The following is a 24,488-nucleotide window of genomic DNA, read 5'->3' on the forward strand; positions in this document are numbered from 1 at the left end:
CTCATTAAGGCACCAGAGTTGGACAAAGGGTATCTGGCCTCATCTAGCACAGACTTCCTGTGAGATCCTATCTCTGGGGCTATTTCTATTACAAGACTTGAAAAACTAAGCAATAGATCCTTCTCCTCCTTTTACTGGCTTTGGCTCTGGGGTACAATCCAGAGCTCCAGTTTGTTGCCTAGGTTTGTGACAATGTGTCTGAAGACAGTTATGCTGTTCAAAATTGATGCATTCACACTAACTTTCTGAACAGGAGCCCAACTGAAACATCTGTATTAGGAAGCTGGCTTTACAATGTAGTCAACGCAGATGTTCCTTCATAGCGTCTTCTTCCACTGACTTCAGATAAATAGTTTAAGCACGAATATCTCCCACAAAGTGGCAATCCAAGAACTGTGCTCCACCAGCAGGAGAGCCACCAGAGCTGAGCAAGAAGAAATGATGATGATGAAGCTTCTCTGGTGCTCGATACTTTCTTCCCTGGTTCAGCTGGGCTTCCTCCCATTCAACAAACCTGTGTTATGCAACTAAAAATATTATTTCCAGGAAGTCAGCATTTGCTAACTGCTGGCTTTTTTAAACTTAGCTGCCAGAGGAGGCTATGTGGCAGTCCTTGTTCTCCATACAGTAGCCCAGTGACTGGCACTCTCAGCCCTCCATGTGTTCCAGCTATGTTTTGCTGCAGGAAACGGCTCTGACACCTGCAAAGACAGACATATTTTGTGTTGATAATGCAGGCAAAAGAGGGATCCTGACTCTGCGGCCTAGGGCACAAGGGGGAGGGAATGTTTTCTCTCTACTTCTATGTTTTAGCAAATTTAATAGAAAGTGGGGGAGAAGGATTTCACTTCCTGTAAGGTGAATGCCTCTGCCAGCAGGTTACTGAATTGTTCTTCTCCTTATTCATGCTCTGGCACTGTGAACGCTGTATTTTCTGCTGCACAGGGATATGCTTCATGAAGAGGACACTCCTTGGCTTTGTCCTGGTGCTCAGCAAATAATCCTCCCTCTCATGCTTATGTTGGTGATACCTGTGGCTTCTAGAAGGCAAGAGAGGTGTAGCTGGATATTCCTCAGGCTGAAGAAACAATTAAATTCAAGTCCCCCTTTCTGTGGGTATTGTCACTAAACATCAGAATCTTCAGTTTGGCTCCATCTGCCTGTGATAGATACTACCTGCTTAAATGCTTAAAGCAAAGTAATTTTTCAGAACCAAGCCCTAAAAGAGCGATTTTGAGGGTTACAATTGTTTCTCAACATGCAGAGCTTTCTGTTCAGTCTTAACGCAGCAACATTCAGCTTCTGATCTAAACGATCAACTAATGACGCAAATTATAACAACAACAAAGCACCAAATAACACTGATGTATTGTTCTCATGTCCCTTCATTCATAACATTACCAATGTTATCAAATGCTATTATAAAGTTGTCAAAATAAATAAAGGGCAGACAGCAGCAGATGTATTTCTTGTAGGAAAACTATAAAAGGGAACTCCACACAAAAATATGCCAGTGACACTAATGGTCTGACTAGTTCCTTCTTCACATGCTGCCCCACTCTACGTAAAAAGCAATTTCTTTTAAAGAAGTTTTTTCTAACCGGTTCTGCAGTTACAGATGGGAATGCAAAAAACTCTTCCTTTAATCCTTCCCTGGCTGCTGGTGTGTAGGGACTATTCGAGCCTTCACGGAGGGATTTAGATAACTTGTTCAATCTTGCAAAGAATCTCAAAAATTACACATGATAAGACACTGAGTTTGGAAAGTTCTCATTGTTTTAATTTTAAACGAGTCAACTGAATTTTCATCATTCCACTTTTAAAACTCTATTTTATGAATATGAATAATGTAGTAAAATTGTCCAATGGCCACTTTTAATAGAATAAGTATGGAAGGGATTAATAGGGATATTATACTGAACAATACGGACATTACATTTAGTAATTTTTAAGATCTGCAACTAGATTATAATGAATTATGCTATTATGTTATCTATTATTTTACAAAATACATAGACACACAATTATTTATGAATATTTTAAATCGTAGTAGAAATTAACATTGATGTAATGCTAAGATAAAAATAGCTAGAAATTCAAACCTGGAAATTCCAATTATTCCCCCCAGCACTAAGCTCATCCACAGCTTAATTTTTTAAAGATGCAACATTTCAAATTGCACATAATAAAACAGTATGATTGTAATTTAGAATGAAAAAGAGAAATAAAAAATGCTACTGAGGTATAAGTGAGTTAAAGTATTGTAAGCAGTTTAGCTTCTGGAATTTCCTGAGTTTTGAGTGTCTGACTTTTTGACCCGGTACTACACCAAAACTAAGGATTTTCTTTTACAGAAAGGAGGGGAGGAAAATTTTGTTTGGGAAGTTTATAGATGCCTTTGACTTCCTCAGCACATCTCATAAATTGCCTAAATACAACGTTATGCCTCTTTGTCTAGCATTATTAAGGAGGCCTCAGTAAAGAATAATGTCATACGTCATCTTGCAGAGTGCGCTCCAGTTACACACACAGACCTGCTCTCTGCAACGTCAGTGTAGATACACTACCTTATAGAAAGGAGCCATCAGCTTCTGCAACTCAGCAATGTAAGCCAAAAATCAGGGTCACATTCAGAAGGGAAGCTATTTTTTTTCCTTAACGATTAACTGCAAAGGCAAGGACACTATGCCCTCCTTTTTTAAATGTTTTTTTAACATTATTAAAAGGCTTCCTTTGACCCTCATACAGATATTCACAGGAAACCATCACTATAATTGCTCTTCCCAGATATATGTAAGGCAACCTCTTCAACACCTTTTACATGGAAATTTCAGAGGCTTCTTTCTTCAACAACATCTCCTTACAGCAATATTGTGTGCTCCTCAAATGTGTTACATTTTACTGAAATAGAGGACATAAACCAGTCTAGAAAGTTGTCACAGACTCAATGTTTATTTTGCTGGTCCCACATAGGAAGATATGATATGAAATATATCTGATGAACCATATGAGAGCAAATACTAAATGAAAACCAAAAGATTGATTGTAACCAATCTAAATAACGTCCAGAAGGCCAAAGCAAAGAAAATAAGCCAGGCTAAACAGAAAATTTACAAGCATCACATGAAAGGTGCAAGGAGCCATATACAGCATATATGCTTCTAAATCTCAGGCCAGTATGAGGAACTTAGGCATGGCTAAGTCTTTTGCTGCCACCTGCGCAAGAATCATTATAGCACAAAGAAGAATACATCAGAGCAGCGAGAATAAATAGGTTGTCAAATACTTTAGCTAACAAACATGAATTTAACTAGGGACCCGAAGTTTTCTTAATAATAGTTTTATCCATGCTCATTCTTGTCGGCAACAAGTTTAACTGCTATTCAGTGATACACATTTTAACGTGAAATCCTATTTCGATTTTGCCCTCTGTTGGACAGTCTTGTCTATCCAGCGCAGAAACTACATACAAGCCTAAATGACAGATATTAGAGAACTAGCCTGCAGTAAACCAAAGCAGTTGTTTCAAGAGCTTTTGAGAGACCACCCATTTGATGACGACGCTCCCATCCATCTTACGCAGAGATCATAAACATTTTGTTCGTGAAAACTTCAGTGATTTCCTACACAGCGCAAAGGCGTTCCAAAGCGGAGGAGCTCCTGGAGGAGCACTGACACCTGGTGGCCATTCCAGTTCTTTCGAACAATACCTGCGGTTCTTGCCAGGCAATGAGCACTAGCAGAAGTGCAAAGATCAAATTTTGGGGGGAGGAAGTAAGACTGCACAACCTCATTAATAATCAGCCTGTATGTCAGCATATAGTGCTGCTAGTGTGAACAAGCCTGGTATGCCTCTGGAAATAGAAGGGTGTTCTTATCTGACCTAAAACATTAAAAAAAGATAAAGGGAAAAATAAAATATGGCCTTCTGTAAAAAAAAAAAAAATTAAGTCATATATATTGAATTTTACTATGGTTTGATGAGATTATATTTTATAAATGACCTGTCAGAAATACATGCCAGAGAAGCATTATGTTACAGGGTTTAGTCTGTGTCTATAAACTTAGCGGAAGATGGTTACAAGCAAATGCAGATACACTGCAATACATGAACAACAAAATCCAGTTAAAGCTGCCAGCACATTAAAAGTATTGTTGGATTAAATTTACTCTAGAAATAACAAGTTTTTCTAAATAGAGCACATTTAATTCATCAAGTTCTTCAAAACAACTGTGTCATGAAACAGAACTATATAAAACTTTCTTTTTGACAAATAAAAAGAGCATTGTTTCCTAGGTAAGATGTTTCTTATTAATAGAAAGGAGCAATGAGATTTGAGCCCTCTTTTGTTAGACAGCTAACACAATATTAAATTATAAGCAGCAATATTCAACGACGTAATCCATTTTGATATCTTGTAGACAGTGAGACTGCCAAGATAAAAACTATATCTGTACTCTTCAGACTTTAGAGAGGATCTTCTTGAGGCTCAAAATTATTAGTTGAGAGAGACCAGTGCCACCAGCACCAGATCGAAAATATGCTTAGGTCTGCAGGCACTGGTTGGTGACAGGCAAACATTTAGAGCTACACTTTGCTTGCTGTAGTTATCTACAACTTGTAATCAAAATTCTGAGCTTTTCAGACATTCATGAAAGAACACAAAATCCTGTTAGTCTGTGATCCGATTTTCAGCCGTTCCTGATTTTGTGTGTCTGCAAAATGACTCAAAATCTACTTTCAGTGAAACGTGCATCTCTCATTGAAACAGATTCTAAGTTTAAATACAACAATAAAACTCATCATCTACTGAACAGTGGAAAGCATCAAAGTGCTTTTATATATTTTTCCTACAAGCTGTAAGATTGTGGCTTTAAAGAAAAACATCTGCAGTACTTATCTTCTGTCTCCAACCTGCCCTATGTTTTTTACTTGTTTTCACCATTATGATACCTCACCATTAGTAAACAGAGTCTAAGTAGCTGTTTCAGTTTTAGCTTAGGCTCCCTAACCAGATTCAAAGACAGTGAACTGTTTTAAATTACTTTCACAAAAGGCATTTTTCTGCATATATTTTCTAATTGTCTGTGGCACAATGTGGACAAACATTTCACAGAGGCACGTGTGACTGCTAACGCAAAAGAAAAAAAGTTGTGCGCAAAAAAGAGCCAGTGCTCAGAGCTGAAACAAGGATGGGTACATGGGACACTAATATGGAGATAACTGTACTAAGCCACCACAAGTGCAAAAGATAGAAGGAGCTGATGGGAAGGAAAGCAGGAAAAGGACATTGAGTTTGTTATGACTCAGTCCGGGTTTGCAGCTGAACTGGCTATCTGAGTGGGTCAGAGGCTATCCAAGAGATTTTCAAAAGACAAGTGTCAGGTTTTTTACTCCCATTTGTAAGTCAATAGAAGTTCAGAATTTGTCAGTTCCTTATTTTTTGGCAAAATTTCACTTATGTGGCCCACAAATCACTGATACTTACATGTACTGCAAGTCTCTTCCTGTACTACTGCGTGAACAAAAATGAAAAAGTGGCTCTATTGGGCTACTTTTTAACACATTCATAATGGATCATCTGTAAATCAATAGACATTAATCAGTACAGAGACACTCACTCCCATATACATGACAGGCACAAAGCCTATGTTCCACTTACATCCCTCTCTAAACATTTAAACTTAAGTGCTACTTTCAGTGATTCAACAGCGCTGGTTTCTGCACACTAACGCATTTCACCAGCAGTGAAAAGCTGTCACATTGTGACAAAAGTATCTATTAAATAAAAACATTAAAATTAGGTCAGCCATTGGGTAAACAAGACAGAAACAATAATCACTTCAACAAAGTACTGTCACAGCCTTTATAGCTCCTCACTTGAAAAGAAAGTATCTCCTTTTTTTGTTGTGCCCTCACTATCTGTTTTCCACAAATACATCAGTATTGCCAATTCAATTATTCAAAAGCAGGAGACGATCATTGTGAGACAGTATTCTAATTCACGGACATAACCTTTCTTAAACGCTTATTTTTGATATCTTCCTGGGGGCTAGAGATGACCTCCACCTACCATCAGGGACGGACAAGTCTAAAAATAATTTTGTCTGGTTCTAATTGATAACATCATGTTGGCAAACCTCTTTCGAAGACACATGAAAGCAAAATAACCCACTCCTGCTAGCATGCCAACCAACAGGGTGGTGCCAAGAACTTTGGGCGCTCTTTTCTTCGCCACACGGAATGCAGTTGGCAGAACTGCTGAGATTAATATATTGTTGACATGTCCTAAAACTTTGTAAAATGCTTTTCTCTTCAGGACACGCTCATAATAGGCTTCCAAGTTGGGTCGTTTTCCGTTTCCCCAGTTTCTTCTTGCTAATCCCAGAAACTTCAAGCGATGTAATGTGACAGCAAGTGATACATCTGCCAAACTGAAGAATTCACCACAGAGCCAAGGCTGATTCCCATCTTCTAATTAGAGATAAAACATAAAGAATTAGGAGCTAATCGAGTGCAAACACATGTGTAAGTCTGCATGGGCTAATATTTAGTTTAATGCTATTTCATGATGCTGGCTAATAAACAACACCAACACATCTGCTAAAATATGACTTCAATAACTGAATTTTTTACCAATTCCTATCCATTGCTCACCCGTTATCGCAAAGTCTTATGTTCAGCAGTCTGGGCTACATTTGCTACGAAAGAGGAGCCATATTTCAGGTTCATAAATTAAGATTCATAGCAAATATTTATTTTTCTCAACTACATGTCTCAGATCTGGTTTAAATTAAACAGGAATGGAAAGGAGAAAGGTAGCTTAGCTTGTGCTGAAAAATTACGGTTTGCCTGAGGAGTCTGTCATCTTGTCTGTGTCACTCAGCTCTGCGACATTCACTCAAGAATTCTTCTTTGCTGAAGACTTTCTAGTCAAACAGAAATGAACCTGAGGTCTGACCTGCCCCAAACATGCCAGCTCAGGCAGAAGATACAGTATGTGCCACCTGCCCCTCCTTTGTGCCTCCTAGACCCAAAATCGTTTCGTTTACACGGAGAAGTTTGAGAAGTGATGGGTATTCACACTGCCCAACATTAGTTAGGAGCACACCGAGGAAGATGCCAGACTGCCTCTCTAGTCAAAGGAAAGAGTTTCCGGAGATGGCTCAGAGCAGGCATTGCTAGGCGGCATCATGCCTCTAACTTCAGCGCTCTGCACCACCATCTCAAAGGGCTTACCTGTACTGACTATTTAGAGAGCTTGTAAAACCTAGGATCTGAAACCAGGTGTCCAGTCTAGGTGCCAGTGCAACTAATCTGCTCTAACTTAGATCTCAAATGGGACTACACTGTGCCCTCCTATTTGCAACCTTATGGAGTTGTTCCCACATGACAGGCACACGAAACCACTGGCATGAATTTTTAGTAGCGCATCTGTGGAAACACACAGACCCTGGAATATCCTTTTCAACCCATTTCCCAGCTAAGGAAAGTGGCACACCATTGATACTAGTCCATTTCAACTGGTTATGCAAGTCAGGAAGAAAGGCCTATGCAGCAACTGAGTCTATCCTCTCCAGCTGAAAGGACACATAGGGATTAATCCTGTGCTGCAAAATGACAGAAAGGAAGACCAAAGAAGTTAATCTGTGTGAAAGAAAGATGACTGAGGTAGCAGCAGCTATGGCTGAATGAGGGATGTGAGCAGTAGTAAGAAAAGCAGAAACTCGGACATTGACCAAGACCTGACAGAAGCACTATTCACAAACCCAGGGAACATGAACAACTCAGACAAAATTTAAAGAAGCGTTTAACCATCGTATATTTTACTAAATCCTATGACACTGTCAGGTTTCATAAGTTAAGCAGTGTTATACCAAACGACGGCTTGGAAAAGCTATTTAGCAGAGAAAGAAAAGAGGCTGCTGGAAATGGTGACAGAATTAATTTGCTGAACAAAATTCTACCATCCTTTATGAGTGTTTTAACTCATAAAGTCACATTATGAGCTACATTACGCATGAGTATTATTATCAGTTACATAACTCATTAGTCACATTAACTAATGTGACTTTCACTGTTGAGTTAGTAGAGAATTTAACCTACATTTTCAATCACTAGTTCAAACCTACTCTGTCTTGATGGTAACTGATCATTATTACCACAGCTATTTATAGAGCCACATGCAAAGAGTTATTGATCTGAACAGATGCAGTTGATATTGACTGATGGTTCATGCCGCTCCCAGTGAAGTCACAGGAAAGATTCCTATTAGCACCATTGGGAGTTGGCCCAGACTCTGGATGATCAGAAACACTAATCACATTTAAACAAAACTCACTTCTCATTAGGTGGATTTCAGGTCAACACTACTGCTTTTGGTATGGGGGTGAGGTAGTTGCCCTATGATCAGAGCACTTTAGATTGCTAATTCTGCAACTACCACACACAGTAACACCCTAAATCAGCACAATATTTAAATGAGATTTTAATTTTAAATAACTTATGTTTAACATTAAGGTCATGCTCATTATAGTGAACCCAGGACTACAGCATGAGGAAGAACATTTTGTAGTTTAGGTTTTTCTTGTGTGTTTTGTTTACAAAATACTCTAAAAATGTAGAGCTAATTATGCTCATATTATGCTGAAAATGTGATGAATCACTATAAAACCTAAATTTACTTATATAAGACTTCTACTCACTGACAACAGCAGTAAACTAAACTAGTGTTTCAAACAGTATTTATCTGTTCTGTGAAGTTATATCAGTATACGCAAAAAGTATCAAATCAGATACGTTAAAAACAGTCCTGTAATGGTGCTGTTAACTGGTTTACTCAGTCTTCACAATACAAACATCAAGCCAATTTAGCAAGAATAATCCCTTACCTGGTGTTTCCTCATTTCGCCTCTGCAACTCAGTTTCAACCTGATCCAAAACTTTTTCCAGTTCATCCAGTATTTTCTTTAGGTACTTTATATTATCATGATCCAGCAGTTTAGACTAAATATATATATACAAGTTAGTGTTTTAATTATTGTACAGAGTTGACACTTCTAATAGACAAACTTTTGCTTAGATACTACAGTGCTTATTCATAACGTGATTATTTTTTCTACACAGCTAGCTGGCTACCATTTGGATACTGTTAATTCAGATAACGGTAGAAAAACATTTTATAGAGATGGTAGATATCTAGGTTTGCCTGATCCTGCAGGGTGCTCAATATCCCAATACCAATGCAGATATATGCTTACCTTTGAAGTCAGTAGGACCAGTCCAATACTTTAGCACACACCTGAAGTGTGTAGCTGATTTGAGGGATAGACTGCTTCATGCCTAGTAGGGTTAAACCACTGCATAAGTGTACCGGTAAAGCCAGGTGAAACAGAACGTTTACATTGTGACAGAAAAAATCTGACACCAAGAAGCAGGTAATGTAGGGTGGAACAGAAAGAGTTTTCTTACTTTAAGGCGCTTCTGTTTTGCTATGTAGGCATCTTGAAGGTCTGGATTTTCTTCCGCAAGTTTCTTCAATTCTGATTCCGTATTACTTATTTGGCCTGATACAAAAGATAAGGAACGACAGGGACTGATCAGCAAATCATGCAAAAACATCACACCAAAGACATAAGAAGTGGTACTTGAATAAAGTATTCCCACGAAGTGGGGCTTCAAAAATATCATGCTTGGAAAAGTTAACGACTGCACAAATTGATCCCACCACACCTTGTACTTATCAGTTTGCAGTGAGCTCTGTGAAGTGGTTAATTTGCCCAGAAAGAATGAGGATATTTTAACTATCTTCAATCTCTGAAATTCAACTACAAATACGGTAGAACTCTCATTGCTTTGTGCCTCAATTCCTGGGTTCCTAACACACTTCAGTGCTGTAAATCTGCAGAAAGGCCCATACTGAGATTCTCAGTACTGTCACAGTAAGTTGGATAGTAAAAGCCTATATACCACTGACAATAGAACTAAGGTGCTTTGAGTTAGCTAAAACGTGCCACCAAAGTCTGTAAACCCCTTCACAGATGTTCATTACAGAGTATACTGGTGTTCTAGAAAAAAATTCAGTATATGATTTAAAGAAGGAATGACGTGAAGATTTCTTTTACATGTGTATAGTCTTTTTTTCTCTTTAAAATGAAACTTTGTTTGAAATGCCTTATTTACAGACCCAGTAAGTAAGAAGGTATCTTCTAAAAAAAATATTTCTAGTAATAAACTTGAGAATGGCATGAATCACCTCCTACTTGTACATGGTAATTAAGATTAGTTCCAATTAAGTCTTTTAAATTAAACCGATAAAAAATTCTTGCTAGAGAATAATGAACTCATTGTTTTATATATTCCTTGTTTCAACCTGATGTGGCTGCGAAAGCCATCCTTCAACACAGTATATGAAGAAACTGAAGGATGTAATCCCATACCTAAAACCTTATATATGCAATTCATTATTTAATTGCATTTGGTATGTGTAAATACAAATACATAATTTGCTGAGGGGTTTTTATTATCTAGTGCTTTGAAAAAGATCAGTTATTCAAAGCTGAAAATTAAACCATTCAGGAAAAGTCTGAACAAGCAAAGGAATTATTTAGGAATACTCGTAATCTATCAAAAAAAGGCCCCAAATCAGGAAAGCGGGCTGTGTTTAGGATATGAAAACAAAAGATAAGAAAACATCCTGATTTAGACAAGTCCTAGTTTTATCTTTACCCGTCTAAGCAGAGTGCATATGTAGGCATAAACTGACAACAGGCTACTTATTTCTTTAGACCTTTTTTTTTCCCCTGCCCCTGGCACTAAAGCTTATACTATTACATTCTCCTGAAAAACAGGGCCTGATGATTCACTTACAACATGTTATATAAAAATACTCTGTTTCACTGAGGCTAATCTACATTTGTATGACTTTAGCTGAGAGGAAAGCAACTGTTATTAACTAAATAGGTAAACTTCTGTTATTTCAAGTTTACATCTACAAAAATGGGTTTTCTTCAGTGCGGTGGTGTAGTTTGAGCTACAATACTGCAGTTCCTTGGAAACAATTTCATGAGCATAAACAGCAAAATCAGAAATTAAAATATTCAAGCTGCCATTTTCTTTTATGCACAGAAAGCACATTTCCAATTGCTAGCAAAATTAATTCCATAGATGCCTGGAAAATAGCCCTTGCTCTTCGACACTGTCAAATCATAACAAGGTACAAAAACAAATAGAAAGTATATTCACAAATCATGAAGGATTACAATTAAAATTAGAACTATGTGCCCTCCAGGTTCTGCATCATGCCCATTAAAAATAAGATATCAGATTAATGTAATCAAACATTCCATTAAATGACACGTGTTCAGATCTGTACCAGTACATACTACGAATTCTGGTTGTAGCATAGGCTGGAATCATGGAATCCACTGTTAATTCAGGGTGTAGGATGCAGCCATGAGTGTAGGCATCCATAGGCAAGGAGTCTAAAAGCTCTCTATAATGCTGCACCCTGGGATAATACATGCTCCCTTCTTCTGGCATTAATCTTGGTACTTCTTCTGCCATACAATCACAAAATTAAAAAAAAAAGTTAAAAAAGAAGAACCATGTAATTAATCAAAAGTAATATTCCTAAAGTCACTTCAGTTATACCCAACTAGCACAAATAACACAGCCATGCTAAGAAAGGTTCCGCTACTGAGCAGGGTTCCCTACTGTAACCCAAGTGTTATCACTCCTCAGATAACGTATATACTCATACTACATTCAAAAACATTTGAATAATTCTATTCTTATGCAGCAACCCATGTAAAGAAGGATTTAAGAGGCCTTTGAATCAGGGAACTGTATTCAGCATATATTTTGTACTTCTACGGACGGGAGAGATCATGGCACATAACCCTCTAACCCTTTCAGAATAGGGCACAACAGAGGTTTAAATAAGCTGTTATGACTATGCCTTTACCACTGCAGCAGTAATGTTATTAGAACTACAGTAAAGGAATCCTATTCAAAGCACCATTAGAGGTATTCCGGCACACCACCGAGTTTTACCCCACCCTCAATTTACCCAGGCCCTGACACTTCATTTGACTAAAACGTCAGCATTAAATTCACATTATCTTCACCTTGCACTGAAAGTTTCTTCATGCAGGGGAAATTATTTAAAGCCGCTGCTGAATCACTAAACTGTTGAACCACAACATGCTACCCCTCCACACCTGAAAAAAATGCACCTGTGTACTTCAATTCTTTTCTTCAAAAATGTCTATTTTCCAGCAATGCAGACATGGAGAATGTCAAAAGCTTGCACAAGTTCACTTTTAATTTTATTCTCCCTACTTTTTTCTCCTTCTTATTCCATTTTTTGGCACTAAAAATAATTTTTTTTCTTTCTATCTTCCACTTTTTAAAGATTATCCTGGAATTAACCAGTAAAGGCATCATTCTTTTTTGTGGATGAAAAGGCAGAGCTGTCTCAGAACAGCAAAAACTGTGCAACTTCCTGTTCACTGTATTACCTTTACCAGCGGCAGTCTCACTATGGAACTAGTACACAACTATGTTGTCACGTTATTTACTTTTTCACGCTAGCAGAATGGGTAAGAAAGACTGTTTTTGTTTTGTTCTGTTTTGTTTTTTACAGCTATCAGTAAAGGTGCAGGAAGGTCATGAAAGGAACGTGTTTTTATCCCTTACTACCCATTATTTGAGGTATTTACTTGTGGGATTATAAACATTTTCTGCTCAAAATACTACATAGTGATACAACAACTGTTGCATGTTACTTGTACGGGGAAAAATAGCACACTGAAATATCTATAGGATTACCATCTACAAATGTTGCTTCAAGATAATCAATAATCTGTGTTGCCTCACAAATAATATTTTCCCCATGGATAAGGACAGGTACTTCTCCAGATGAATTTAAACGCATAAACCAAGGTTCATTGTGTTCACTCAGTGGCAGATTTACATCATGTTCTTCACATTTTAGGGCTTTTTCAGCAATCGCCAGGCGCACCTGAAATGACATCAGTGAGTTACTTGATGAAAAATACTCCCCGAACAAAGGCAGCTAGCCTGCCGAGCGAGTCCACGCAGCGCGGCCCAGCACGGGCTCAGGGCACTGGGTTCTGCTTGCGGCTCTGCTGCTTGCTTTGTGCCAACCGCTCCACCCTTCATCTTCTACAGCAACCCACCGCAGGGTACCCACCCATCTGTCAGCTGTCCCTTTCTGTTTTGGCCACTGCAGGGTTCGCGTTTGACACATAAACCTTTACACTATACCCTCTGCCGGGTAGCTCTTTGTAATGCATCTGTCTGCGCTGCACCCGCTGCAGGGTACACATTCGCAACGTTGCATCTCCACACTACAGCCGCTGCGGGGTACCCCTCTGTAAGGCGCCCCTTCCGGTGCCGCGCTCTGCAGGCAGGAGCGGCGCCAGCACGCTGGCGCAGGGCCGGCAGGGGGGCTGCGTTCCCACGGGCACCCAGGTTAATTTTCGGGCACTGTACCCCACCGCAGGCAGACCGGGGCCTTCGGCAAGGGCGACTCGGCGCCGCCGCCTCACGAGAGGAGGCCCGGCCAGCAGCGGGCAGCCCTCTCCCGTCCCTCCCAGGCGGCCGAAAACGCGCCTTTACAGCACGGACCCCCGCAAGCGCCCCGCCGCCCTCACCTTCTGCGAGGAGAAGGACTGCGTCCAGTGGTACAGCACCAGCCGCCCCGCCGCCCCGCCGCCGCCGCCCAGCGCCATGCCCGCCGCCGCCCAGCGCAGCCCCGCGCCGCCCGGCCCCGCTGAAGCGCAGCGGCGGCGCGGAGGCGCTTCGCCCCGCGGCCGGGGGGTCGCTTCCCCCGCGCTGCTGCGGGGACGGCGCTGCCCAGGAAGAGGACCCGCCCGCGGAGCCGTCTGCAGCCTTCCCGAGGGCAGCGCAGGAAGATGGATGCGCAGGGAAAGAGATCACATGGCAGGATTTTTTTTTTTTTTTTTAAGATCGCTTTTTTCCCCCCTCCCCCCTCGAACAAATATTTGCACTGTGAACATAAAGGATACTGAGGTCGTGGAATTTGGGGGGGGGGGGGGGGGGGGAGGGAGAGACAAAGGTTACCGGGAAACACCCTGAATAGGACCCTATCAGTATAAACAGCATTGCCACCTGCCCTTCAGCTCTAATAACCACAGCAGGCAGAACTAACGATAAACTATGAAAATAGATACATCTTTTCCCTTGAGCTGTGTTTTTTCAACCTCAAGAGACAAGGCACCTTGCTTTTTTTCTATAGATGAAGTTTAGAAACATTTAGCAAATTTGCAGGTTTTTTTCCTAAATGAAGTAAGGTCTTTGAAAAGTATTTGGTAACAAAAATTAGCTTCTTCCATCAGAAGATGCTTGCCCTGTATCTCAAAATGGAGATAGCTTAGAAGATGCAACTGCTGATAGGACAAGCCTCATCCATTAGGCACTATCTGCTGAATCAGGAAGGTGAGCAAACTAAGAAACATGGGGAGCTTACACAGCCCAGAATAATGCTCATGTCATGCCAACTGTTGCATCGACCATAAAGGTGACTACTTTAGGTGAACCAGGATACCTCACTCATGCATACCACTTTTTTATGCCCACTATTAGTGCTCCCCACCACGTGGAGAATGCATGAAAGGAGACCCGAACCTAGTACACTGTGAGCTACAGCCCAATAACATTTGATTTTAAGTGAAATCTTGACACTTTTATAATGAAAAGGAGTTTTGTTATCAGCATCAACTCGATTCATAGCTATTACATTTGTAATCATGGCCAAAGGCTTGGTCTGGAAACACCATACACGAAACTGAATATGATCCCCCGATAGTTAATAGTGGTACAATACATTTGTCAATATTCTCTTGAAGCTTCTAGCAGTGAGGTTGCACGCAATAGCAAGCAGCAATAAATACCCTTGAGGGTGTTAAATATCATCAACTAAACAGAGAACATTAGGCAAGGGGATGAATTTAAGTCAGTAAACGAGACAAGTTAATGCACACATCTTATAAATCAAAATGGAAGGAATAAAGAGCCAGTTCCCAGCCTGCACCATTCACAGAAGGGGGCACAAGCGCCTGGTGACTTCTCACAGTCCATCACAAATAACCTCAGAAGGGCAGGCATGATGAGCAGCTTCCCATTTCTATCTGACACTAGTTACTGTGTTACTGACAGTAAATTCTGGGGAATTTTATCTAACCTAATTTTAATCCTTTGAAAAGTTGGAGAATTTGCTTAGAATGGATAATAAGAATGCAACATTTCTCCAAAGCTGTATGTCTAAGAGTGCTGTAGCACCCTCATGCACTGGGGCTTTACGTCTCAGGGCAAAGAACTGAGTATTGGATACCATTAGAAATTATGTTTTGAAATTTACATACACTAGAGACTGTATTTTAGGGTTCTTTTTTTCCATTTAGCCTCGGAATCAAAATTTTTTCATTTTCTAAGTTACCAGATCTCTGTTCCATTTCATTTTTCTTGTTCAACTAATTTAATATCAAACATGGACATCTGAGTTTGAGTTATGTTCTGTTACCTATTTCAGGTGACCAGAATGGCAATTAAAGAGAATAAAATAACGCTGTTCGAAAGGAACATTTTGGGTTTAAACTTATTCTGTAAGTCAGGAGAGGATAATTAATAAGATCTCAAAAACAGTATAACAAACATGGCACGGAAAAATTTACTGTTGTTTTGTGTCCTTCTTCCTTCTGAACCATGTGGGAGAGAAGAAAGAAGAGCAGCATCATTATATAGTCCTGTAATCTATACTAAATCACTCAGTTAAAAAGAAATTACACCAGTGAGTTCCTGATGTGCAAAGAATAGCAAAGAATTCAGTTTTGCCGAATACTGTTGCTTTTATGAGGGTGTAAAACTGTTGTCAATGTCCAGTCATACAAAGATTTAGAGGCCTAAATTCACAGAAAGTGAGGCCTCTCTTTTATTTTATTCAAGTCAGCACATCAACTGTATTGAAGCAGTCTGCAATTAAGTATGAATTCCTTATTATGAACTAAAAAGCCCTATCCTATTAGTTAGCACAAGAGGCAAGTGTGAACTCATTATATTGGGAAAGTAGTTCAGAAGTAACATAACAACTCACATATGCGTCTTACCAGCAAGATTTTCCCATGTGAGCACATTAAAGCTTAGGTAAGGCAAAAAGTATCTGGAGTCTCTGCTGAAATATATATTAATCAAATGTATTTAAGAGTCTTAAATTCCTAAATAAATAGCATTTAAATAGAGAAAGAAAAATGAATTCATAAGAAACAATGCAATAATAAATAATTCAGAAAAGCAAAGTTTTTTTATTTAAACATTTATAAAGTGTTTCTCACTGTCTTCTCATATCCAAAACATTTTAAAATTGCACATCATATATTTCATAACTAATGCAGATGCGGGAAGCTAGCTATAGCTTAGCTTCCCATAGAACATCTATTGTGCTTTTGATTACCTGACGTCTGTAACTTAGAATTTGAGCCTTCTCATATGACTTGCCGCAGGATAATCCATCTGAAAAGTAAAAAAATCTAGCCCTTTTATTATTTTGGCCTATTTGAGAAAGAAACGAATCCTAAAAAAAATAATTACACATTCACATCACAGGTACATACATCCTAACACAATACAGAAAAGAGGAACAGCGAGAACAGTATTTCCTGCTTCTGACCTCTTCAATGATAACAGAGCATCCATGCTCATATTCAGGTATCTACCCACCCTCACACACCCCCCGCCTCCATATTGCTATACTCCTGCTATACTCCGTTTATACTCCTGGCTTTAATAAGCAACAGTTTGGCTTCAGGTTGCTGAGGTACCACAAGACATAGGAAGGCTGGGAGCAGGACAGTCGCGCTGGCACAACAGCTCTCGGACCAGGTTGTTATGTCATAGGGTGCTCAGAGCGGCCACAGGCACCCTCACCGGCGCCTGGCAAAACGTTGTTTTCATAACTGGCCACGAGAGGCCTCCCTTTTCTAAAAATATGATATAAAACACATTCTCTCTCCAGGAGTGCTCGAGAGGAAACACAGCGGATGCTTTTTTCTTCAGAGTTAACACCTATCCATAGCTGTATGTTTTCACCTAAGCTCCTCTATCTTCTAAAGCATGAAGAAAGCAAGCAAAAGTGCCAGATTATGAAAAAGCTCAGAACATCTTGGAAAACCTTAATCCAAATGTATTTACAGAGAGTTATGCAATATTTTACACAACTGAACGTTATTTGTGAAGGTGCTTTTTAATGTGTAAGTACAATGAATATAAAAGAAGTACAAGGCACAAAAATACAGAACTGCAAGCCTAGTTGGCATCTTGGCACTTTGGAATTGAAAGCAGACCATCAATATTGTGTGACAAGTCACTTTTCTCACTATACTGATATTCTTGCCTCGTTTTTCTGTATGGCCTCTCTTGGGCCTTTCTTTTTTATTATCAGGTATTTTTTAATAAAAAATATAAGCACCTATACAAGTTTTCTAATATTTTTACCTCATGAAAAGAAAATTTGCTGATGGTATTAATATTTATATAAGTTGTACCAACACAATGAAAAGAAAATTTGCTGAAGGTATTAATATTTATATAAGTTGTACCAACACAAACTTAATAAGCGGATGTATAAATTAGGTCAAAGATCTGGAAATTTGGATTCTGGTTTTCTTTTCTTCCTGACTTTACCACTCACTCTATGATATTGTCAGGAAACATCTAGGCCAGATATGTTATAAAAGTGATTGCTGCAAGTAAAAATGATAGTTTTTTATTTAACAGATCAGGTTTTTGTGCATATTCAAAACCAGGTCTGTTTGCTTTATGGTGGGGGGGGGGGGCGGGGAGAATCTTCTACTATTTTCTATGCAGCTAGAGGTGAAAATTAGCTGTATTCCACTTACACATCATTAGCACAACCACTAGTTCAGTTCTAGGTGCAGACCTGGCATAACTGACAGTGGTGCAGGAGTTAATGTTGCTTAGGAAAATAAGACAGATTCTATTCTGGACCTTCTGTCATCAGTAGTTATTGGCTAAATTCCCATTGCAAGCTCTGCATTACTGGTGATGAAATATGAGTCAAAAAGAACATAGCATGGAATTCATATACGCAGGTGAGATTTAATACTGACCCTTACAAGAAATAACTTTTTAATATGACTGATGTATTAGATATGCAACTGATTAGAAACAAGACCACAAAGCAAAGTTACATATTAACAGTCACAGTTCACAATATCTGTGCCCGAACTTAACTGTATTTAAAACCATGGAGGGACACCAACCTAAGTAATTCTAGATGGCTATTGCATATTTCTGAATAAATGTAATTACTGAGTTACCGGTTTACCTCTAACAATCCATCTACTAATAGAACTTATTTACTCACTTTCAAAGTTCCTTACCACATCCCAGTAGGTTTTCTTCGGGGATTTTGCCACAAAATTCTGCTCTGCCTAAATGCCACAGTCCATCCTGTTTCATGCTGAAGAAAAATTCACATATCAGTACCTCAGAAATACTCTTTAATAATGATTTTTTTCTTCATAAAATTATTCTTAGTAGTTTTATAGTTAAGCCTACCTTAAAATCACTCATAGTAGTGACTGTATGCATTCCTAGTTCTTGAGATATAATAAAAACATTCATTTTTCCAATGTTATAAAACATTCAACAGCTTTAGTATTGAAATCTAATTTCCTGAAATACTAGGCTTTTTATCGTGGAAATGCATTTAGTACATTTACATGAGTTCCAAAAAGGGCAAACTCTTAGCTATAATCCTTAAATCTAGATATTCTCATTCCAGCTCTATCCAACCTATCACTCATCGAGCTTTCATACAAACAGCATCTTTGAATTATAAAATCTAACATATCAGCCAAATCAAAAGATCAAGATCATTTATATCAAAAGATCTGAAACATGTTTTCATCTGCTTGCCCGTGTTGGTTGTCTCTGTGCACATGTAATATGCTGGAAAGAAACTTGATTGTTACTAAGGTATTAGGAACAGTTCTGCAAATTCTTCACTTGCTCATCTTCACTTACATTAACTTCAATGTGACTGCTTATATGAGTAAATATGATAACTCATATGAGTAGAAATTCTATTAAAAAGTTCTCCTATGCTCTGTACTTCTGTGTGTAGCATCCAGGTGTTGATTTATCCACTGTTTTTTAATCTCCTAGTGAAGACAATTTTTTTGAGCAAAGATAGCCATTGTGTTACATGTTTGCACAGTACTGTCTAGCACATTTGGTTTGGGCTGCCATTTAAAAGTTTAAAAAGCTACCACAGTACAAACAATACATGTACAAAAATCTTCCAGTTACTATCTTTACTCAGAAAAGAGTACACAACTTTGGGCTAATAAAATAATTATTTAGATACTGAAACAAAGTATACCAAAGTCAGTGGGATGATTTGCACTGATTTCCATGGGTCTTATGTTCAAGTTCTACTGCAATGACCCTGTGAAATGTAAAGATCCAGCAGCTATGATGACAGCCCTATACAGAAAGACTTCAGGAAATCAGAGAGATTAAATATAATTTTATGAAATACCATTTGAAGTCTCATGAAGTATATTCTGTGATTGGAAAATAATTTTAAAAGATCTTTCCTGTAAACTGTAGAAATCAGGTTGTTTCCATCCCTGAAACATGCCCAAACTTTAAGCACTGTCAAAAATTTATGAAAATCTTAGTTACATTTTTATTGAAAATGCTAGCAAAACTATTATAAGTTGCCTTAGAGAATGAGTTTAAACCAAACATTTGATCTTTTTCAGCCAGCTATCCACAAAAAATGGTATAAGAATACTTCAAAAGCTACTCCTCCAAGCATTCTCATTGACAAATAAAAAAAGTAGTTTCCACCGAGGAAGAGCCATCATTCATGATAACATTAATCACTATTTTAACACAAAAATATAGTTCTCTAAGCTGAATAAGGAAATTCTTATTTCTTCAGCCTTAATTCTTGCTGTTTGTCCATTACCTTTGTGCAAGCCTGGATTAAAAAGCATACAGTAATAGGCTAAAATATTTCTATGAGCATACTTCAAGATTCACTTCAGGAGATGGTTAGGTAACCACATTAGATGGAAGAAAGAGGGGGGAAAAAAGTCTTCTTAGGTCATCCTCTGTTCTACAGCAGCCTACAGCCAGCGCAGCAGCAAAGATGAAGGCTGTTCTGCTCTGAGAGCAGCCCTGTGTCATCCATGGATTCCTCACCACTGCAGAAAACCAATCAGGGCTAGCTGGGCAAACTGTCTCATGATTTAGTCTGCATGGACAGGGACCGTAAGCATGGATATAATATTTTTATCTTACTAACATATTTATTTTCTATCTATGTTACATAAATTATGCTCCAGTATTGCAGTGATGAAGTTCTTTCACAATTATAGTAGAAGAGAAACTAAAAGGAAAACATTGTGATCAATTATAATATATCAAATTGTTATATTTACTGAATTTTGAAAGCTGAAGAAATTGACATTATGCTCCATTTCTCACTACACCTGTTTTAGCCAACCGGAAGCTTTATTCCTGACATTTCCCAGTGGAAGGCCTTATACATGCGTAACGTAAAATACCAGCTCTCATTTCTGTGTTTGACAAGAGAAGATTCAGATTCCTGTTACACAAGTTTTATTCTGTTCAGCGCCAGACATTAGAACCCTGTTTTGTTAAACATTCAGACAGAAATGCATTTCTTCTCCTGTTTTTCACTGAACTACCGTAATGGTTAGTCCCTATTTGATTGATAATTGTTCTTCAGGTTTTTCATCTGCTCCCTGCCTCACCCATAAGCGTTGGGGCAACAAGCATAAAAATCAGATTGCTAGCTGATATCAATTAGTAAACCTCTACGATGTGTCCGGATCCAAGGAGATTCCACTTTATCTTAAATTAGTCTTTTAGTCTGTGCATGAGTTTTGCTTCTCAAATATCTTAGTTTAATACTCAATATCTGTGTTCTAGGTGTACTGCATAGCCAGGAATTTTCAGCTCTTTTTGCTCTGTGGAGAGATAAGCACACAAGTATTTTCAGGGAAGTTAACTCCAATGTGTGTAGTAATCATTTTAAAAATTAGGATTCTGTGACTTGACTGTTACAAAATGTCTACGCCACTTAAAATTCAAAATTTCCATGGTCAAAAAAAAGTAGAATTTAAAACGCATTCATTATCAAATAGCACACAAACACACTATTCAACTTACTCCTCTTGTAAGCAAGACCCTCGTTTGCAAAAGTATAAATAGGACAAGATATAGTTTTGGGCAGCAGTAGATTCTAGGCACTGAATAGCTGTCTATGTTCTTTTGGCACTGACTGAAACATGCTGGCATGATTTTTTCTTAACTGCATAACGTCACTCTGGAATAGAGAACAAACACCAGAGCTACTGCTCGGCAAACACACTTCCTTCACCATGTTTATCGCAATGAGATTTTTCATAGGAAAAATAGATGTAGTTCATTACTGCAAGCTGATGGAATGTGTACTAAAATGCACTTGCTATTTAGCATTTACTGAGTTATCTGACAGAAAAAAATATTAGGCTATATAGAGAAAGGGATGAATTTAAATCCTGTGTAACTGATACAAATGAAAGCATGAAGTTGTCTCTGTGCCCTGTGCAAGTGTAGGGGAGAGGAGAGCGCAGCAGGTGACGGTATGTGTCTGAAATAACAAACCCTTTCCACTGACACCCTAGCTAATATAGAGGGTGGGTATGCAAAGCCAAAAGAGCAGAGGAACAACAAAAGCTAAAGCTTGCTTTTCAAATATTAGAGAGACATAAATTTGGGGGTTGAAGGGGAGGGAAGGGGCAAAGCCTAGATTTGATTTCTGTAATGCCCTGTCAAGAACAGTGTAGTGAACACAAAGGCAGAATTTGACTCGCTTGTTAACAGTCCTCGTAGTAAATTACAGAAATAAAAAATAAAGGCACTATGTTAACAGAAGAGTTGATACGAACAGAACTTAGGGACACAGAAGAAAGAACATCCCTTTGGTCTAGTGGGGATAATCTGTCTTTTTAAAATGAAGAAATTAGAAGTGTTCTCCTGTAGACTTGAATAATTATAATTCTCTCTCTAACATGCCAAATAGGCCACGGACCTTAAGGGCTATCTTACTTTACTTAATTATATTGCAAAGTGAGAATACATGGGGGGGGGGGGGAATACATTGGAACACATAGAGGGGGGAAAACAACTTTTTAATCTGAGCTTTTTTCTGACTTCATTTTATTGTACATTTTGATACTAACTTTGACATTGTATATGACCTAAGACTGTTAAACAAAGAGCTATTTTTGAGTCCAGCTTTCCTCCTTTACAAAAGCTTCACGCTTCAGTGGTTCTAAGTCACCTGCAAACACAATCAAGTTCACACGAAAAGAGAGTCTAACAGGAACATGGTTCATATCTTGGAGCAGTATTTCATACTGCGATTAAGTTTGTATTCCCCACACATTTTGTGTTGTTTGAACTGCCTGGCTTCTGATTTCGTTTCCTCCCTTTTTCCTGATGTCAGCCTCTTCATTGCTGGAACAAGCGCTCTCCTAACTGCAGCTGCATTTGTAAACGTTTCAAAGGCCCTGAACGTCTGGTAACCAGCAGACCTGTTGGGTGCTACAAACATGATCTTGGTCTATCTCAGGAGAAGCAAAGCATGACCATATTTATTGCTGATGCTATTCTGGGGGCTGTATGACGTTCTTCTCCCCTCTGGCTGAGCAATGCTTGCCTGTTCATCTTTCAACACTCACTCCAAGCATGATAGGATGAAATAAAACAAACTAATTTTACTGGTAGGAAAATTACTTGCGTGTTGAAGACTTACATTTTAACAACTTCATTATACACTCGCACAAATGCTTATTTCAATAACAATGTTAAATATTTTGTAGTCTAAGTAGATTAGGCACTTAGGCAACATTAAAAAGATCAAATAAATCATTGTAAGAAGATAAAGAAAGGCATAGCTCTATAAAATAATTCAGATTAGTATGGTGGCACAAGCCTATCTGTCACTGCAAATTAAAACTTAACTCAAGTTCATGGCAACTACAAATTATTGTCATATTATGTAAAGCTAGTCAGCTGTTACCAAAGACTCCACTGAGTAATGTTACAAAGGTCTGCTTGGCAGGAACAGCACAATAGCTCCAGCTCTGTACAACACCTCAAAGCCTGGACAGCAGCTGTGTCTCCCAGAAACTGTGAAAACAGAAGGGGGGGAAAAAAAACCCACCCACAGCATTCCTGGAAGTGATAGTGCAAGCAGGATCATCTCTCTCAACCTACAGCAAGTAGCTTTTAGACATGAATCAAAACTTCCTTTGTAGCCAACAGAGAGAGCCAAGCTCTTCCAGTGAGTGATTCAGCCCAACACAGCATAGGATCTACACTGCATTTTGTAATAGAGGAAAAAAAAAAAGAACTATACAAAACATTAAAATGATACACATACTTTTCAAACTTCAAATGTTATCATTTTGCCAATGTTAATATATTTTAACCAAAAAATAAAAATGCCACTGACACCATATGGCACATGAAGTATAGCAATTTTTTTCTTCTCTTAAGCCCATCCAAATACATTTTCAACACTAAAGCTGGAGAATCCCAAAATTATTTAGTGCCTAATTCATCCACTTGCTGGAGACGATGAAATTTTGCGTTAGGAAATAACTGACAAAGATCTTCAAAAACAGCAAACAGTTAAAAAATACTTCATTTGGCCTGATTTTCCAAATATACTGAACATCCAGCTATTAAAAATCAAATGCCATTACAAGTTTCTTTAGTTAGACAGGCCAAAATTGCAAACTTAATAGCCCTTTATACAGAAAAAGAAAAATGTATCCTCCTACTTCCAACCTGGGCATGTTTCCGGTGCTCAGCTCCGGTGCAGGCCCCATATCCATTAGATTTGTGGGTTTTGTGGCAGACCCTCATGTAAGCAGAAATACTGCATGGTTAGATGTGGGCAAAATTAATACAACACTTCATGAAGTTGTCATGTGGCGTAAGTGAATTTCAAAATTAATTTTAGTTCTCAGTTCACTGGAAATAACTGATACTTATGCCTCTTCATTTATCATTTGCTACATCTTTCATCTAAGTCGGTGATCAAAACTTCGTACTTGGCATACCCAAATACTACGCAGGTTAATGACACTGGCAAATTTGAAATTAATAAACAAAAACGTGAACTAACGTGATTCCTTCTCTGGACTATACAATAAAATTGGTTGTAGGCATACCTATGAGTGACAGATTTAATGACAAATATCTGCTTAATTTAATACATTTGATTATTCTATAAGCCAATTACATATTTATCATGCATTCAGACCAATTTAAAACAAAATAGAATGTCATATAATTGTTTCTCAAACATACCTATTATTGGAAAAACATAAAT

At 38.4% G+C, this 24,488-nt stretch overlaps 1 protein-coding gene across 4 annotated transcripts in view; it reads right to left on the bottom strand.

The window, feature by feature from the left end:
- Nucleotides 1-2,928: 2,928 nt before the first annotated feature.
- GDAP1 (ganglioside induced differentiation associated protein 1) overlaps nucleotides 2,929-24,488 on the bottom strand; it is a 30,335-nt gene continuing 8,775 nt past the window's right edge. For 2 of the 4 annotated variants that reach the window (XM_068932486.1, XM_068932489.1), the window contains exons 3-8: nucleotides 18,429-18,524; nucleotides 12,833-13,025; nucleotides 11,386-11,559; nucleotides 9,473-9,567; nucleotides 8,893-9,007; nucleotides 2,929-6,475 (exon numbers count right to left, since the gene is read on the bottom strand). In XM_068932486.1, coding sequence (XP_068788587.1) covers nucleotides 6,093-6,475; nucleotides 8,893-9,007; nucleotides 9,473-9,567; nucleotides 11,386-11,559; nucleotides 12,833-12,938 — 873 coding nt within the window. In that variant the 5' untranslated portion in view covers nucleotides 12,939-13,025; nucleotides 18,429-18,524 and the 3' untranslated portion in view covers nucleotides 2,929-6,092. Of the gene's footprint in view, nucleotides 6,476-8,892; nucleotides 9,008-9,472; nucleotides 9,568-11,385; nucleotides 11,560-12,832; nucleotides 13,026-13,680; nucleotides 13,763-18,428; nucleotides 18,525-24,488 lie in introns of those variants that run through there. The other 2 variants (XM_068932487.1, XM_068932485.1) reach the window with 2 other exon arrangements.

This window comes from Struthio camelus, chromosome 2 (assembly GCF_040807025.1).
Source record: "Struthio camelus isolate bStrCam1 chromosome 2, bStrCam1.hap1, whole genome shotgun sequence".
Lineage (NCBI taxonomy): Eukaryota > Metazoa > Chordata > Aves > Struthioniformes > Struthionidae > Struthio > Struthio camelus.